General features: G+C 50.6%; 2 protein-coding genes across 2 annotated transcripts; both read right to left on the bottom strand.

Moving 5' to 3' along the window:
* Positions 1-5,031: 5,031 nt before the first annotated feature.
* On the bottom strand, positions 5,032-9,932 carry LOC122375736. Its single transcript, XM_043355232.1, has 4 exons — positions 9,355-9,932; positions 8,888-9,055; positions 8,037-8,209; positions 5,032-7,472 (listed from the first exon to the last, which is right to left on the bottom strand). The coding sequence occupies exons 1-4, from the start codon at positions 9,880-9,882 to the stop codon at positions 5,339-5,341; spliced, it is 3,003 nt and encodes a 1,000-aa protein (XP_043211167.1). The 5' UTR covers positions 9,883-9,932; the 3' UTR covers positions 5,032-5,338.
* A 5,478-nt stretch (positions 9,933-15,410) lies between these two features.
* Positions 15,411-17,879, bottom strand: LOC122375742. The gene is made up of 3 exons (XM_043355235.1): positions 17,629-17,879; positions 17,175-17,346; positions 15,411-16,567 (listed from the first exon to the last, which is right to left on the bottom strand). Exons 1-3 carry the CDS (start codon positions 17,690-17,692, stop codon positions 15,664-15,666), a joined length of 1,140 nt encoding a protein of 379 aa, XP_043211170.1. The 5' UTR covers positions 17,693-17,879; the 3' UTR covers positions 15,411-15,663.
* Positions 17,880-18,232: the final 353 nt, after the last annotated feature.

Here is an 18,232-nt window from a genome sequence, read left to right as displayed (position 1 = left end):
GGGCTTGCGGATGTTGTACCCGCTGGGGGCTGGTGGACGTTGTACCCACAGAACTGGCGGACGCTGTACCCGCGGGGCTTGCGGATGTTGTACCCGCTGGGGGCTGGTGGACGTTGTAACCACAGAACTGGCGGCCGTGGTACCCGCCGGGCTTGCGGATGTTGTACCTGCAGTCGCCTCTGTGGCTTATTGGTGGCCGGCATCCAAGAGTTTGGCACCGACTCTCATTATGGCAGTTACCGGGTTTAGCCGTACGTTCCCGGACTAGTAACGGGTACGGCACTGCTCCGTTCCGTCCACATGCCGTTGGTTACGTCCCTCCTTGCCTTTTCTTCATTTTCGTTTCAGCATGCTGCTGTTGGGGGGCGATAGCTTTGCTTTCTGGGCGGCCCGGCGTTGCACGCTGGATGCGTCGATATCTCGCCGCAAACTTGCGTGTTTTGTAAGACTTTATTGTCTTATGGTGGTGGCTGTACCCGATCCGGTAAGTTCCCGGAATGGCGGAGATATCTCCTGCCGTGATATATTTCCTGAATGGCGGAGGTTGCTCCTAACCTGGTATATTCCCGGAATGACGGAGGGTGTGCCAGCAGTGTTATATTTCCGGACCGGCGGAGGTGGCCCCCGCCGTGGTATTTTTCCATGATGGCGGAGGATGTTCCCGCTCTGGTCTATTCCCGGCATGGCGGAGGCTGTTCCCTCCACGGTATATTTCCAAGATGGCGGAGGCTGTTCCCGCCCTGGTGTATTCCCGGAATGGCAGAGCTTGTTCCCGCCCTGGTATATTCCCGGAATGGCGGAGGCTGTTCCCGCCGTGGTGTATTCCCAGACTGGCGGAGGCTGTTCCCGCCCTGGTATATTCCCGGTATGGCGGAGGCTGTCCCCGCCGTGGTTTCTTCCCGGAATGGCGGAGGCTGTTCCCGCCCCGATATATTCCCGGAATGGCGGAAGTTGTTCCCGCCCTGGTATATTCCCGGATTGGAGGAGGCTGTTCCCGCCGCGGTATATTCCCGGAATGGCGGAGGCTGTGCCAGCCGTGGTATATTCCCGGATAGGCGGAGGCTGTTCCCGCCGCGGTATATTCCCGGCTTGGCGGAGGCTGTGCCAGCCGTGGTATATTTCCGGACTGGCGGAGGTGGCCCCCCCGCCGTGGTATTTTCCCGGAATGGCGGAGAATGTTCCCGCTCTGGTCTATTCCCGGAATGGTGGAGGCTGTTCCCACCCTGGTATATTCCCGGTATGGCGGAGGCTGTTCCCGCCCTGATATCTTCCGGAATGGCGGGGTTTGATCTCGCCTTCGAGTTTCCGGGGCGGGTTGCGTATGTTCGGATCCCGCTAACCGTGCGTGTTCACTCTTTATTTCTTCATTCGTATACATGCAGCTGAACAGATTCATTCCAATGGAGTCTACCGTCCTGATGAGATAATCGACATTTACGGCGGAGCAGCGGTGAGCTCTTCTCTCCCGGTTGGCAGCGATAAGCCCATACAGTGCGGATGATATTGTATTGTATTGTATTGCATCGTATTTACATTTCAGAGCGATCCACATACAACGTGCGTGGCGATTACTGCTCAGAATCCATATCCGCGGTTGCTTATCTAAGCATTCAGAACATTTGCACATTCACTCACGGCGGGAGGCAGCTGCGACAGGTGAGGTGGCAGGCTGTTCAGCAGCGCTGCAGCGCGATAGCCGAACCGCCGCTTGCCCGTTTCCAGCCGCGGACGGGGAAGATGGAGGAGGTGAGCTTGCCTGGATTGTTTCTCGCGGGGATAGCGCTATTAGCGACGAACAGGATTGCTAGTTGCTCGGGTTCTCGGCGCTGTAGGACCTTGTACCTATGTGAGGACAAGGGTGTGGAAATCGGACATACCGCGCGGGGACAACCACCCGAGCTTTGTTCGCAAGTTGGAGACATTGTCAACTTTACTGCGACCGAAAATAATTCTAGCGGCGAGTTACGAATTCCGGACACATATTCACTAATAGGTGTTGCCGGTCGAGCTCGGTCAGCTTCTCTCACACCACGATCGGCTTTTTGCGTGAAGGCTTCCTAAATCCTAACAGCTTTTACCGGCGGGGCTGCGGTCAGCTCATAAGTATCACGCCGTGGGTGGTCGGTCCGGCCCCTATCGTTGGTACGATATAACACTGTTACTGGCTGCCGCTTCCGCCGTGCGCGTTACTGTCTTTGGTGTGGCCCGTGAGCATGATCCAGCTCAGCTGGTCGGCGGTCCGCGAAGGAGTATATGTACTTTGGGCATCTCCTCTTAGCCGGCTATTGACGCTGAGGACTGACTGCGATACAGATACAATGTCACACCGTGTGGTTCGATGGGTGCGTTTGGTTTTGCTTTTGCCCTGTTCGCTTCAAACAGGGCTGATGTTTCCAATTGCCTTTACATCTATTCCAAACGACCACCCTGCATCTGTCCACCTCACATGATAATGTGCTTTTATTCATTCTGCTTTTGGCATAGTATGTCGGTTTACGATGCTCCCACGAGTTCCTAGTGTCGTACCGCCCTCACTGCATTTCTCAAAGTATTTCCTTCGCTAGTGCCCCTGGCGGCGATGATGGCACCGCGGGAAATACCTATCGCTGTGTATCATGCAGTTGTCTTCACTGACGTTTATGTGTACCTTTGTTTCATGGCACATCGGGCATGCCGAGAAACCCTCTACCGGTCTGCGTCGACGGCGGGCTCAGGCCGGCCCCGCCGCGCTTGGTCACAATTCACGGACGGGGCTGGTTGCGGGGTACTGCTGCACGGAGCGGGGCGCAGCTTCGGCAATTGCCTCAGCCGCCTCCCACTACGGATACGGTGCCTACCCAAACGGTGCTCAGCGCGCGGGTAAACAGCCGGCGTCACCTGGTCCACGAGGAGGTCGGCGGGTGCTGCTGGATGGCGGACATTGCGATGCAGCGACAAGCGCTACCTCATCGTGTCATGCTACCGCTGCCGTTGCCGCCCCCTACGGAGCAGCTGCCGCTGCCGGAGATGCACACTGTGCCTATGCTGGCCCCGCTACCTACCTCCTCTCTGATCGCCACACCACCTCTTTGACTTCCATACCGCGACACGACACCGTCGTTCTTTCCAGCCGATTCCTCTTTCTGTGGGCGACTCGGTTGCCATCCAATAATTTGGATGGCACGGTTTCATCTTCGTTGAGCGTCGTAGGCAATACTAACAGCTCGCCCTCTGCGGTCGCTTACCGACATCCTCATCTAAATCGCCCGCTTTTTATGTGACACTTGACCAATCAGTTCTGTTTTGAGCTCCTTGTTTCTTATTAATTGGTTTATTCCGCGATGATGGTAGAGGATTTCTGTCTCGCTCTCAGAATGTTTGTAACGCTCGGAGCGTACCCTGGTGCCCAGTACAGGCCTGCCATGACATGCCTTGGAGTCGCGTTACACGATTGTGATCGTCTCTTCCGGCTCCCGCTAGGTGATACTCCGGCATCCCAACTCCGGCATCACTCCGGCTGGCCCGACTCCGGCATCAAACTGTCTCACTGCTCCACCTGGCGCGCGGCTCATATACGACATCCTATCACGGTCTGCGGGCCCCGACACGGCGGGATGGCACGGTCCCGGCCGCGGGTGCTCAGTCATTACTCTCAGACGTCTTAGGATCGTTGTGTCTTCCGGCCGGGGGTTCTCGTGGTATGACGCGAGCAACCTGCGAGCTTTGCTGTCGCACAATTCATCCAGACGTTCGATACCGCATCACGGGTCGCGGGCCCCGCCGCGGTGCGTCGGAATTGGTCCCGGCCGCGCGCGCTTGGTGTCGCCAGCTTTTACTCTCAGCGTGTCTTACGCGGAGCTCACCACGGCGGAGCCGGTGTATCCGCTGGCCGTGGGCTCTCCTGGCAGGAGATGTACGGATCTGCAATACTTGCTCTTACACAATCAATCCAAAAGTTCGATGCCTCATCACGGGTGGCGAGCCCCGACACGGCGGGACAGAATATGGTCCCGGCCGCGGGCGCTCGGTGTCGCCGTCATTGGCGCTGGTCTTCATCTGCCTTGCGGCGGTACCTCCGCCGGTGTGGGTCCCTGCTGCAGCTCGGCTCAAGTTCGCACTGACGTCGCCCAGCCCGGACTGCGAACCCCGGCCGCCTGCGCGGCGACAGGTGGGCCGGGGGGTGGTTGGGTTGTTCCACCTCTCCAAAAAACGGACAAAATACAGCCCCGTTACACACTATGACAATGTTTTTTGCAAGCGCGAGGGCGGCGACGGATAAATGGCAATTTATGCGCCAACGGCGTATAAAGACTTTTATCGGTCGTCGCCAACTTAAGCGCTTGTCAACCTGCGGCGGCTGAGCCGGCGCGGCGGCGCCGCCGCACCCGCAGTTGACGCAGCGACAGGCGACGCAGAGCCAGCAAAAAAGTCGTTGTTCGCCCGCCGCCACCCCAACGCCTCCTGTGCCTTGTTCGTTTATCTTGCTTTAGGCGGTGCTAATGCTGTGTGCTCTCTGTACTGGGCTGTTCCACCTCTCCAAAAAACGGACAAAATACAGCCCCGTTACACACTATGACAATGTTTTTTGCAAGCGCGAGGGCGGCGACGGATAAACGGTTTTCACGGCTCTGATTTTCAAAGAACGCCCATCAAGATGGCTATCTCAACTCAATTCTAACGTTAAGGTGGGACAGTCCCTTTAAAGGGGGGTGTTCAACCCCCCCCCCCTCCCAGCAGGGCGTGGAAATCTAGGACCCCCAGCGGGGCGCAGCTCAAAGTTACCATAACAATGGTTGAGTCGTGTCGTGTTGGGTTGAGTCGTGCAGTGTCTCCGCTGACAATATATGATGTATTGTAGTGAAGTACCCTGTTGTTTTCGAGTTTAAGGTTGTTGTCTATGCATGCCCGCTCGCTAGTGCTAAGCCGTCTGGCCGTCTGCGCTCATCGTGAGCTCGTACACAGTGAGTCACGTTTCTCAGTTTGTTTCAGGTGAGTTCTTCCCATCGCCCTTCCGTTTTCTCAAATGGCAAACCGACAAACAAAAACACCGCATTTCGCCATCATCGTCTTATTATTATTTGATATCACAGTTACACCAACACATGCACTACCCAATTTCATGACATGGATCAGAATAGACACAAAAACAATAATTTCATGTCACACGTGTAGGTAAACCCTGAAAAATGCCCACCCATTTAACAATACCCTCCAAACAATGCGTTTATCATGTGTCATATCAGCTCTGATGCCAATCCAATGTCAGAACGCCGCACTGTGTGCAGCTGTTCTGGCATGGACCATAGTCATTTAGGTGGTATCCACGAGTGATCAAAGCCCAATTGCTCTGCATTGATATCTAGCACTTGAAGTAGTCGTACTTGCACGAGATGTACTTGGGCTTTGTGTGGCGGGCCTTCGGCAGGAATTTCTTCAAAAACTTGTAGAAGCGCGCGCCAAGAGGCAGTCCGTGCCGGCGATACTTCTTGCCGTAAGCGTCGATGACATAGCCGAGGAACTTGTTGCGGTACTGCACGCTGGGCAGAGGCAGCTCCATCGAGTACAGGTGGATGCACAGCTCTACGAGGGCCGACTGCACGTGCACCTCGGTCACAGTGGTCTGCGCCGCATAGCGTTTGATGCTATCCAGAACACTGCTGATGTCGAATGACTCCACGCCGATGTTCGCTGGCAGTCCGCTGTAGTACCTGTACAGATAATCGTAACAGTTGTCGCTGGTGATGGTCACGCCGTTGGCACGGAGGATCAGGATGGTGTGCACGATAATGGTCTGAACGTTGTCGATCGACACGAAGACGAAGCGTTTCTGGAGGATCACAACCAGTTGGTGGACACTCCTCACTGGCAGATAGATGTCGGGAAGGATGTAGATGTCACGCTGGATGTTGACCTTGTGCTGCTCGACGGGTGGCTGCCACCAGATCTGCGGGGGTGACGGCACCTTGTACTTGTGCAACAGGAACTGAACGAACTCCAGGCTCAGGATGCTAGTGACCTTGTTGGTTCGCAGGAAGTAGCGTATCGAGCTGTAGACAATCTGGCGAACATAACCCACCGTGTTCTGCCCCTTCAGACGATCCATAAGACCGAGAGAGATGTATGCGATGATGTTGATATCGCGCAAAACCTTGAGCTGAATCTGGATACCAGCACTGATGAGCTGACTCCTTATCTGCACCAGAATGTTCTTATTCAGGACGAAAATATCAAGCGGATAACGCTTCGTTAGTGAGGTCAGCAGAGCCTGATATTGGCTCACCACCGATACTCCCTTCTGGGGCTTCGGGAGGAGCTTGGAGTTGTGGATGAACCGGATGATCGTGCGTCTGGCCTCCACGCTGATGCGAACGTTAGCGAAAACAGACAAGATCTGCTGGGTGACGTAGTCGTCAATAGGCACCTGCTGCTCGATCACCACTACCTTCTTGATGATAACTTCAAGACGCAGGTACAGGAACTCAAGGAACCCATCTCCGAACGGCTGAGTCGGGATCGACGTCAGGGTCGAGAGGTACTCGCGAACGGAGTACACGAACACACTGTGGATCGTCTCCTGCGGGATGACATAGCCCAGGGAGCGGGTCACCACGTAGAACTGCTGGAGCGCACCACGTATCTGAGTCTCCGTCAGTTGCAGGTTTAATTCGGTCAGCTGCGAGAAGACGAACGTCAAGTCGGTCGGGAGAGAGTAGGCGGGCAGACCCTGGAACAGTGTACTGAAGGCGTTCGCAGCCTGGACTCCAGTTCCCTTGATCAGTCCAGCGCGAATCATAATGCGCAGCGTCGACAGCTGCAGCGAGGGCTGCTTCAGCAGGTTGAAGCGCTGGATCAGCGCGCTGGCAACCTGGCTCAGCTGGATAGCTGACAGGATAACGTTCTGGTACTCGAACTGGTCATAGCCCGGAACGTCAGCGGGAACAATGTTCTTGAACTTGAGGTCGTTCTGGATGACGGGCTTCTCACCGCGTCCGGTCTTCAGACGAATGATAATGTTCCTGCTGTTGCCCTGTGGCCCGACGATGCGTTTGATGATGCTAGCTTTGCCCTTCCTGTAGATGCTGGTCCAGGGCTGCGGCACCAGGATGTTGTCGATGACAACAGTAGACTGGAAAATGTTTATACGGAAGTGTGGTGAGCCACGAGGGATCGACGTCACCACCGTGCGGAGGAAAAAGGTCGTCATAGACTCGACAGAGTAGGAGCTGGTGGACTGGAAGTAGGCCTGCAGGTAGTAGTGGAAGGTATTGTAAGTAACGATCGTGTTCACCGGCTGGATGCCCTGCGAAATCAGACTGATGAGGAAGGTGGGGTAAGCCTCCTTGATAATCTCTACTGAGATGGAGGGATAGTAGGTGACCAAGGAGGCGACGTACTTCTGGATGTAGTACTCCTGGATGACGTACAGCTCAGCGTCCAGTCTGGGCACGGTGATCAGTGCCAGAAGGTCCCTGGGACTAGCCTTGCCGCCAGGACTGTGGAAACAGGGACGCGTATGTTAACGTAATCGAGCTAACACCACGGTATCGTTTCACCATGCACAGACGTCTAAAAGTAAATGAGGCACGGTTGACCAAGTGCGTTCGGCGCATGAAACCTACTGTTGTGACGCTTGGATTGTTTACTACTTGCATATGGGCCTCTTAATTGGGGCTTATATCAACCCATGCTACGGCGGTAAAGTTAATTACGTTGACAATTAGATGCCCCGTTTCCCCTGCGGGACCCTATTCAAGGATGGCTTAATTGTTCGTTGTCAATAGAAGAAACTTTGAAAAGGAGGGTTTAATTATAATGTTTTCTGTTTACGACACTTTTGCCAGGAAGAGTTTATAGGTTCTTACTATTCCTGCTGAAATACGTGATAAAGACTGTTACACCTCTTGCTGCTCGTGCAAGACGACGAACAGCCAGACAGGACAAGACGAGTAACGTGTGCCTACTGCCTACCCGTTGCGAGGACTAGTGGGCTCTTCTAGTTACATCGTCGTGCGACCTTTATGACTTATCTCTTGCTTCAAACAAACAACTCCACTCACGCGTTGGTAAGCTGCAGCACGTCGAGGATGATGCGCACGGACGAAGCTGAGAGTCCCGGGAAGATCTTGATGATCTCCCTGATGACCTCCTGCACGACGATCTCGTAGTACGGACCACGGAAGGCAATGGTGTTGAAAGTGCTCAGGAGGCGATGACGGTTTAGCTTGAACTCCTGTGGAGATAATAGAGAAAATGCATGTGACTTGTCATTCACTACGTTTCCATGACACGTCTAAATCGATTTAGCGAAATTTCACGTGCGTTTTTCTCGGAAACTATTTACCTTATGCAAAAAATGAGCGTAGGTATATATGGTTTTAGCTAGCACCTAATCCTATATTTACATTTTTAAATTATGCCTAATTGCTATGATGGAGCAAATCCATTTTTCAAAATCGGCTTAGCTTGTGTCATGGAAACGTAGCCATTGATAGCATGTTCATGAAATATAACCGAAGGTTTGTTGTCAATAGTTAAAACACTATTCTTTAGAATTGTGTTTTTCTATTGAAAAACAAATCTGAGTTCCCTGACAATTTGGCAAAAGCTGCCTGAGATCATATTCGATGTGTCTTGTGTTCCTTGCAGTTTAGAAATAGATGGTGTCTAGCGCGTTTAGAACAGCTTTATTTTTAATTATTGGATTTTTTCGTCAAGTATTTCGGTACAGTTTGCGTTTCAACTATCCTAAGTTTCATACGACATAAGAAACACTTATTGAATAACTTATGCATCACGCGTAAACTACCAACAGATATAGATATAATGCAGATACCTTCTTGCGTTGAGGCTTGTGCTTCTAATGATTCCAGCTCCAAGCGCAATAACACAAGTATTCCGGAATGCTTACCTCGATAGCTAGTCTAAACCTGTTGTCGAACCGGGCCCTCTTGATGTTGTAGCGCAGCAGCAATGCGCGACGTACAGCAATGAGCTCTTCGTAGTCGAGGATCGTGGGCAGGTCGTGATCGATGAAGTCCAGGCTGGTCAGCAGCTGTGTCAACATGCTGTAGCTCGACTGGAACAGACAAAGGACATGATTAGATGGTGTGAGAGCGTAGGCTCGGTTTCCTAAGCACAAAGCCTGTGCGCTCCTGTGTGCCAGTTTGTACGGGATTCGGGTGTAAATATTTCTTGCTGCCACTTGTGGTGCGATGGACATACTATCTCAGCATTTGAAACTATAGCTCTGCACTGAAGAAAAAACTGATGCAAACAAGAGCTTCGATGAATATCAAATAATGTGAAGGAGCACGTAACATAACCCGCCTTGTAACCACCTTGTAACATAACACATAGCATAGCATAGTGCCTCACCTGGTAGGCCGTGGACTTGAGGTACTTCTGCAGTCCGAGCTTCAGTATCACGTTCAGCTGGTCAAAGTTGACGGTGACTTCGCGCTGATGCAGGATTACCGCGTAGGAGGCCACCAGTGAGCACATATCAAACTTGCGGTCCCCAGAGATGACCAGCGGCGTCGCCTTGTAGAGGTAATCGCCGAACTTGCCGCATTGCGAGACGCTGGGGAGGACCGCGTCGGTCAGCGAGCTGAAAGACTCGGAGAAGATCTGCAGCAGAGTGGAACGCTTGGATGGCACCTGGCCCTGGTAGTTGTTGTTCAGGTTGAACCGGAAGATTGCATTGATTACGTCGTCAGTGAGGACCGGGTGGTTCTTGATGCCCAGCTGCTGGATGTAGACGCGCAGCTGCGAGATCTCCTGGACGGTGAGGTCGGCGGCGATGATGTTGCGGTTGCAGCCGCAGCCAAAGCGGCTGATTGGGTACTTGTCGCCGGCGGCGGAGACCGCCAGCAGCACGGCGAGAGCTAGCGAGAGCCGCAGCATGGCGTCAACACTGCTGGCTTCGAGACCGGGCTGGCAGGGACTGCGACTGACCGCTGGCCGGGGGGCCCTTTTATGGCGACAGGGGGCGTCAGTGGGCGTCAGCGCCCTGACGGACCCTGACGTCTGTCCGAGCTGAGTTGGCAGAACTCGCTGTATGTCACAGTTCATGGCGGGGTCAAACGGTGCTCCCAAAAGGATGCTGGTGGCTCGAAATCCGGTGTGCAGGGTCATGACTAGAGATCAGATTTTTATGTGATCACATAAAGCACATTTTCACGTAAAATCAACTCTCCGAATGGAAATAACATAAAATGCACATTTGAGCAAAAACTCACATATTTTAGACATGGTGGAAAATCTCGCGACGTCGCCGGCTCGCCCTTGTCGTCATACCAGGCCGCCAGTCACCAGCGTCAGCATTAACCCTCGCCCTGGCAGGGGGGTCGATGCGTCCCCCCTTAAGGTTTTTCGAAGATAGCGTGCGCGCCGCCAAATTTGGCATAGCCTATGGGGCAACCTTTTTACATATGACCTGAAAATTTCAGGTCCGGTTGACCTTGGGTCAGGTCACCAGGTCAGAAAACCGGTACAAGGTCACGGTCAAATTTCAATTTTCTTTTTGCACCTGTCCAACTCACAGTTTTGGACTGATTTCCTTCGAACTTTCAGGATGTGCTAATTTCACCGAGTTGTATAACATTTAGTTCGGGTTTTTGAGGTCACTGACCTGAGGTCAGTTAGAGGTCATTACGTCGTAATGTTAAGCCTATGGGAAAATACCAAATTCGGAAAATACTGGAGATATCCGCTTCGTTCTATCATTTTTGTGCCTTGAAACCACAGTACTTAACAGCAGGTCACTTGGTGCTTCTTTGTTTGGTCTGCTTATCCATGGGTCAGGTCAAATGAGGTCAACTGAGGTCAAATGACGTTGTTGCCAATAACTTGGCACATAATGACGCTAGAGCTTAAAAAATGGTGTCATTGTGTTCCTGGTGATCAGCCGAATCGAATGATATGCGATATGGTGCAATTTGGTTAACTTGAATTTAATTAATTCATTAAAGTTTACTTAAAAATTAAGAAAAACTTTAAGTACATTTAAGCAAGCTAAAAAGTATATCACTCGACGCGCCTTGGCATGCTGAGTTCACTGGTGCATTTCTGTTTGCTCTATCTTAATTAGATCAAAAGTTATAAGCGAAAAACTTTTGACCTGTTTTTAGCGAAATTTTTACATTTATACCCCCAAAGGCCAAAACCCCCCTAAATATTGACCTAGAGCAACCAAATTTGCACAGGGGCGAGAACTCCAGGGGGTACACCTACCTACCAAATTTGGTGTTTCTAAGTGTCATAGGAGCCAATCGCGAGGGGGGGGGGGTAGCATCGGCCCCCCTGCCAGGCCGTGCTATGAAAAATGCCCTGCCAGGGCGAGGGTTAACCCGCGCCCCGTAGGGGGGGGGGGCGAAACGCCCCTGTCTTTTTCCGTAGATATTTCCCAAGCGACTGCCGATATCGTCACCAAAGTTTCAGGACCCCTCCGGGCATCAATTTTACACATTGTGACTAAAAAAATTCCAGAGGCTATGATAGGTTGGCCGCAAATGACGTCAGAATGACGTCTTGTTCTGCCATTTTCAACCCCAAAAAGATTTCGCGGGATGAGCTCTCGCTTTGAGGATACAAAAAAAAATTGTTCAGACATAGAATGTGTAGAATGGACTGGGCTACAAAACTGCTTTATGAGTTTTTTCTTCAAATTTTGGGATTTTGAACCCCCAAAATAAAAAACATTTTTTTATATAATAGCCGAAAACATATATGTTTGATGGCTGTGATGAGCATTGTTAGTATTATAGTTTTAGTGATGATGAACTAGCCTTTGCTCATACTTAATCGAAAAATGACGAAAAAAAACAAAATATATATAAAAGACTGATATTTCGCCCTTGTGGCTTCTTCAGAGTGAACATTTAAAACATTCATATTTGAAGCAGAGATGGCGAACGTGCGGATAACATTCTTTGCACCACCGATCACAAGTTGTTGCTAATATAAATAACAATAATCCAATTTTAACACTTTACCCTAAGTACTAATCCTAAATGCATCTAAGTCAATGATACCTAAAATAAAAAGGCATGATTTACGATCACGATCTTCTCCCCAGACTGGCAGCATATAGGTATACAGAAATAAAATGACGCATGTTGGCCTAAATAAGAACACACACGATCCCTGCACAATTACACATTTGACACCGGTACCGAAATTTTATTTTAGGTATCATTGACTTAGATGCATTTAGGATTATAGTCTGTTCCATATAAAGCTTGCAGTCGGAGTTTCTTCGGCAGATCGCTTCTCCGCTCAAGAATTTGCGTCTTAAAGGGACCCTCCCACCTTCAAAAAAGTTAATGAATTGGCATGAAAGTGATGTCGCTCGGTTCAAAAAGAGCAAAAACGAATATCTACCAAATTTCATCGAAAAATATTCACCGGTTTTCAAGATATTAGACTTTTACTTTTGTTTACTTTTTGGGATCTCCGCTGTTCCTAGCGACTTTATTTGAAAGTGCGGCATTTGTTGCGCGCAAAGCAGCATATACCACCGCGTGCAACAAAACGTTTTAGTCAAACATTTAACGGACGTTCGAAAGCCTGATGACGTCATCAGATTCCCGTAATGGTTAAGAGATAGGGACCACGCTGGTCCCACCCTGCAAGTAAAGGGAAGAAATTTCTTGAACACCATAAAGCTGCGGGGGTTGCGACCAGGATAAATGGTGGTTTCTGAGCCTGGCCGCAAACATGGCTATCTCAACTCAAAACTGATGTTAAGGTGGGAGGGTCCCTTTAAAATGTAAGAGCTGTACATACAGAAATCACGCACTGCTTTCAGCAGGGCACTCCGGCTGCAAGCTTGAAACGGAACAGAGTATAGTACTTAGGGTAAAGTGTTAAAATTGGATTATTGCTATTTAAATTAGCAACAACTTGTGATCGGTGGTGCAAAGAATGTTATCCGCACGTTCGCCATCTCTGCTTCAAATATGAATGTTTTAAATGCTCACTCTGAAGAAGCCACAAGGGCGAAATATCAGTCTCTTTATATATATTTTGTTTTTTTTCGTCATTTTTCGATTAAGTATGAGCAAAGGCTATTTCATCATCACTAAAACTATAATAGCCGAAAACCCTAAAAAAATCGGATTTGTAAAACCTGAAATGTATATGATTGTCCCTACCGTCCTCTATTTCGTACATACCAATTTTGAGATCTATACCTCTTTTTTTGGCCAAGTCATAGCGAAAAAAAAACTGTTCAGAACTGATGACGTCAATTTTTCAAACACAATTTTTTAGCAATTCTAGACCACGTAGCACAAAACAAAGACCACCATTAGACTCTCCGTGACGAACTGCATCGAATCAATACCCATTTTATGCAAAATATCAAGTTTGAAATTTGACCTAATTTGACCCGACCTTGACCTAACCTTCACCAGAATATAGCCTAAACTGGTCTTAAAGGTTGCGTGACCCACATAATCGCGTTTGTCATGTAAAATGGACCATAAAACACGTATCACGCTACACTTTCATATTGTGACCCTCAGTGACCTAGCCTATGTGACCTGACCTGGTTTTAGTGACCTCAGATAGCAAAATATGTGTTTGACGTACAATTCCCCATCGACGATTTTCAATGGCATTCCTTCTTACTTGATTTTTCAACACATTTCTTGAAATGCCTGTAAACGGTGAAAATTCGACCTTTGACCTGACCTGTAGCGTCATTGGTTAGGTCCAGGTCGATGAAATTAGGTCACAAGGTAGTTCTCCCTAATCAGTAATCATTTTATGACCAGCATGACACCTCTAAGTGTAAACGCTGTCTCTGGGGCTGTGGTGAGCGAGGGCTATGCGATGGAGAGCCGGACTGATGCTGGTTGAGTAACTGACTTGCAGAGCCACACATCCAAATAAGTAGGCATGGGGACATATTTTCACAACATTTCAAGCTTGAAAAACAATCCTTAAGGAAAAAAGGCCAGTAAGGCTGAAGCTACACTCAGTCAGACCTCCCGTGGTGGTCTCTGTGTTAGGAATGTTTTATAAGCCTGTATAAGAATGTCGTAGTTTGTCGTAGGTACTACGACAAACTACATCATCATCATCATCATCATCATCATCATCATCATCATACTACATCATCATACATACTACCCGGCCCGCCGCCGCGCCGCCTCGAACTCGAGAAGTCGGCTCGGATTGCGATCACGTCGGCCGGGAGCGGGCTGGACCCGTGGTGGTTTGCAGGCGGTGTCGACAATGCAGCTAAGTTGAGCTGGCTGGAGTCTGGGAGAGGACTGAGAAGCCATTGGTTGACCTGAGGTCTTAAAATCGGGCATCAATCGCCGCGTCTCGTAACGGCGCGCACGCTCGTTTTTTCCGCGACGCTCTAGCTCGATCAGGGGCGAAACGGCGAGGGGGGTCGTATCCCCCCCCCCCCCCTCTGCCGGCGCGTAACGTGCCGGCGCGTGCCGGTGCGTGTGTAGAAAATCAATAGGTCCGGCGGTGGTCAAGGTGTGCTTCAATTAACATATTTTGATGATTTGGTAACATATTTTGCCATAATTTCAAACATAAAAATGGCATATTTTTGGCGAAAAAAAATCACATAAATATCCGATTTCTAGTTATGACGCTAGAGCCCTTCTTACCACAGCAGCTAGCATTGGATGTTATGTTATCGTTCAACTGGGGCAACTGGCGCTGGGGGCGAGGGGGGGGGGGGTTCTAGCCCAGTCAGGTCGGGGTCATGACGTCTCATCATGGCGAGCTGTAACTCCACTTCTGACCAACAGAGGTCTCTGCCGGTAGCCCCTTCCCCGGGGGGGGGGGGGGTCGTGGCACGGGGTACCGGTGGGCGGTGTAGGCGGTCACCTGACAGTTCTGATGGGTGACACTTGGTTTGGTGACACCCTACCCACGTGGGTGTGCTGCTATGAAAGCCTGTCCGACGCCATCTGTTGCTAGCTGACTATAAATAGCTACATGGTACGATCATGGCGCATTATAGAAATATTTTGTCGTACTTTATTTCATATCAGGACGGGTACTGTCTTCAACGCCTGTACAATGTAGGTAGCAACTAGCAGAAGCTAGCGCTAACATGATGCTAGCATCTATTAGGCACAAAACCTATTGAACTCTACAAGGAGCCCATGCTACTGGATTGTAACAAGAGTGTTCAGTGTTTTGTGGTATTGTGGTTTGCGGTAGCTTTATTGTGACCCCCTGCCTTTGAGGAATGTTTCGAGACGCGGCGCTCCCATGACAAGATATAAGGACATTTCTTGGTCGACATTGCAAAGATCCTCAGAGGAATTCATCGGGTGGTGAATTTTCACAGGAAACAAAATACGCAATTATATGTTAGCCCATCAACACCGGTGTGGGGCGGTGAAAAGTGCTGAATGTGTCTCATATTATTTCAGTTTAATTACCAAATAATCCTCTCAATCTTGAAAAGTGTATTTGTAGAAACGGTGCCATTGTAAACATTTTGTATATAACCGCATGTGCGCTTCATGAACAATGCCAATGATTATGCGTAAAAGGGGGTGCGATCTAATTTCGGTATCGTCTGACTGTGGGTTCAGACAACAGCAGGTGCCTGAGTCTGCTACGCCTCCAAGCGAGCAAAAACGCGTGGTCCTGTTCATTAATCATTTGTATCGGCCGTTGGGTGTAGCTCTGTTCGGCAACCCTCTAAATCTCCTCGGCGGGCTGTTGCGGCCTCTGGCGACGGCGCTGGTTCCTGCGGCGCTGGTTCCTCCTGCGCTGGTTCCTGCGGCGCTGGGTCCTTCCTCCGCGTCCCCTTCCTCCGCGTCCCCTTCCTCCGCGTCCCCCCGCCGGGCAGCTTGGCTTCTTCTCCGGAGCCAGCACCAGGCCGTGGGCCTGCAGCGAGATGCAGACGTGGGGCAGGCTGCCGAACCAGCATGTCACGAAGTCGTTGGGAGTTGCGGGTGACATACCCTGGCAGAAGTCGAGCACCCCCACGGCAGTCTTCTTGATGTAGTCCTTGCCCTTGCTGATGTTGAGGTTCTCGCGCATCCGGTCAAAGTCGAGCTCGCCGTCAGCAGTGATCTCCCCAATCGCTGTCATCGTGCAGTGGATGGTGGCGTTGAAGTTGTCCAGCTGGTCGCTAAGCGCGTTGATGTCATCTGCGTCGATGTCCACCTCCTCCGAAGTGTACGCGAACTTCTTGTAGGCCTCTCCGGCCTCGGCGAGGACCTCCAGGTCGAGGGAGTTCTGCTCGGAGCACGCCGTCCATTCGTCGATGCTGTCGGGGTTCTTAAGGCCGCCAGTCACACAGTAGCCCTCGGCGATATAAGCCAGAGCCTGTCCGATGGATTGACCCTCAGTTCCGATAATCGACTGCATGGCATCTCCCGTACGCTTGGCGTTGCACTGGAACTTGAGCGACATCACCAGACAAGCGAACATGAAGACTCCCTGCCTGTTGTCGGGCAGCTCATCGGACATCATCGAAGAGCAGGAGTTCAGCGTCGCCTTCGTCGCCTCCACCCACTGTTCGTCCGAGCTCAAAGAGCCGATGAAGGTGGTGGCGGTCTCAGCATTATATGACCCAGACTCATTGGCAAAGCCGGCACTGGAAGCGAAAATATTATGTTAGAACAGGTCATGCAGGATGGTGAATAGCTGACACGATTTCACAGCCTGTTTTGTAGCTGAACAGGCATGTTTGTGTGTGATACTGTCCTAAACTAATGAAACCGCTAGTTATTTGCTATTTGTTATAAGCTATTTGTTATAGTTAGCTACTAGTTATTGGTAGTCCTCTTTTTGGCCGCTGTTCTGACGCAATTCTGTTCTAGAATTTTGTTCAAGAAGTCGTAACTCAGAAAAAAAAAATGGCTTCCAGAGCCTGGTCAAATGATGGAAACTTGTCCAACAAAAAGAGGCATAGAGTGGGCGCCTCGCAATTCTAGCCTCTATCTGTCTATCTGAGACTAGGTTTATCATCTGATGGCATTAATCTGACCTTACATGTATGCGATGGATTAAAACTATTGTTACTCACGTTGCCTTACTCCAGCTCACGCAATTCAAACACGAGCTAATCTTAGCCCTGCCAAGCACCAAGTTACTTTCACAGTCACATGCTTCCCTTGCGTACAATGTTTTTAGCATGAATGGTAATAAATGCAAGTTCATTTGCTGCACAGATTGTCCTGCCACTAAGCAGCAACTATCACCTTTTGGCGACGCAGAGAATTTTGTCGTACACTCCCCCGTTGACTTGCTCGCAGGAGGGAAGCTCTAGTGAGACGTAATCGTCAGGAAGGCAGCCGGCTACCCTCATGGTCTCCAGCGTATCGTCCAGCATCTCTAGGACCTCGCCTGACTCCATGGAGCCAGAATCATCGCCTAAAATCAGCACCAGACACCCGGAAAATTGATCAAAATAGCTTCATGAAAGCATTCTCCAAGTGTAATGAAGTGATTTGAAATAAACCCAATGCACACGGAAAATTGATCAAAATAACTTCATAGAAATGTAGTGTTGTCAAAATTCAATAAAATCATACAAGGGAACAGACATTGAAATGCCTATCAACGACTAGGACTCAGCAATAAATCGCATTTAGTTGATCCGTTAGGTTGAAAACTCATTAAACCTATATAATGTTGTGCCGTACATACCCTCACCTTTGGTCGCGGCCAGCAGTGCCAGAAGTACGGGCAGAACCCAGAGACGGCCGAACAGCGCCATGGCTCAGCTCCAGAGCGGATTAGCTCAGCGGCGATCAGCGCAGCTCCAGCGGCGATCAGCGCAGCTCAGCTCCGGCCCGGCCAGCGCAGCTCACTGATCGGTCCAGCGGCAGCTCCCGGTGGTTTTTATTGGCGCGGGTTGTGTGCCAGTCATCCAGTACTGCGGTAACTGGGCGGCGGTGGAGTACCCCCTGACCCCCCCCCCTGACACCCTGCCCCCTCCTCCCCCGCGGGGCGGACCCACACCCAGGGTCATGCGCAGCCTCGAACGGAACTAGTAGTGGCGGCACGCCCGGCAGTGACCCGGGTGGGACTGCCACGGCAGCACAAAATGTTTTGTGTTCTCACTGTTCAGTGAGTCATGACAGACAAAATGTGCGACTTTTTTGGGGGGACGTAGAGTGGCGGCCATAGACATGGACATTTACATATGATTATGGATAACTCATCTTCTAATGACTGCTTTGACCAATATTTAATTGTAAGGGATAGACAGGGTTTGGACACCCCTCGGCGTGGCTGAATCTAACGTGTCCCCTAA

This window comes from Amphibalanus amphitrite, unplaced genomic scaffold, assembly GCF_019059575.1.
Source record: "Amphibalanus amphitrite isolate SeventyFive unplaced genomic scaffold, NRLGWU_Aamphi_draft 001908F_arrow, whole genome shotgun sequence".
Lineage (NCBI taxonomy): Eukaryota > Metazoa > Arthropoda > Thecostraca > Balanomorpha > Balanidae > Amphibalanus > Amphibalanus amphitrite.
The sequence above is the reverse complement of the archived record's forward strand: the minus strand, read 5'-3'. Positions and strand labels throughout refer to the sequence as shown.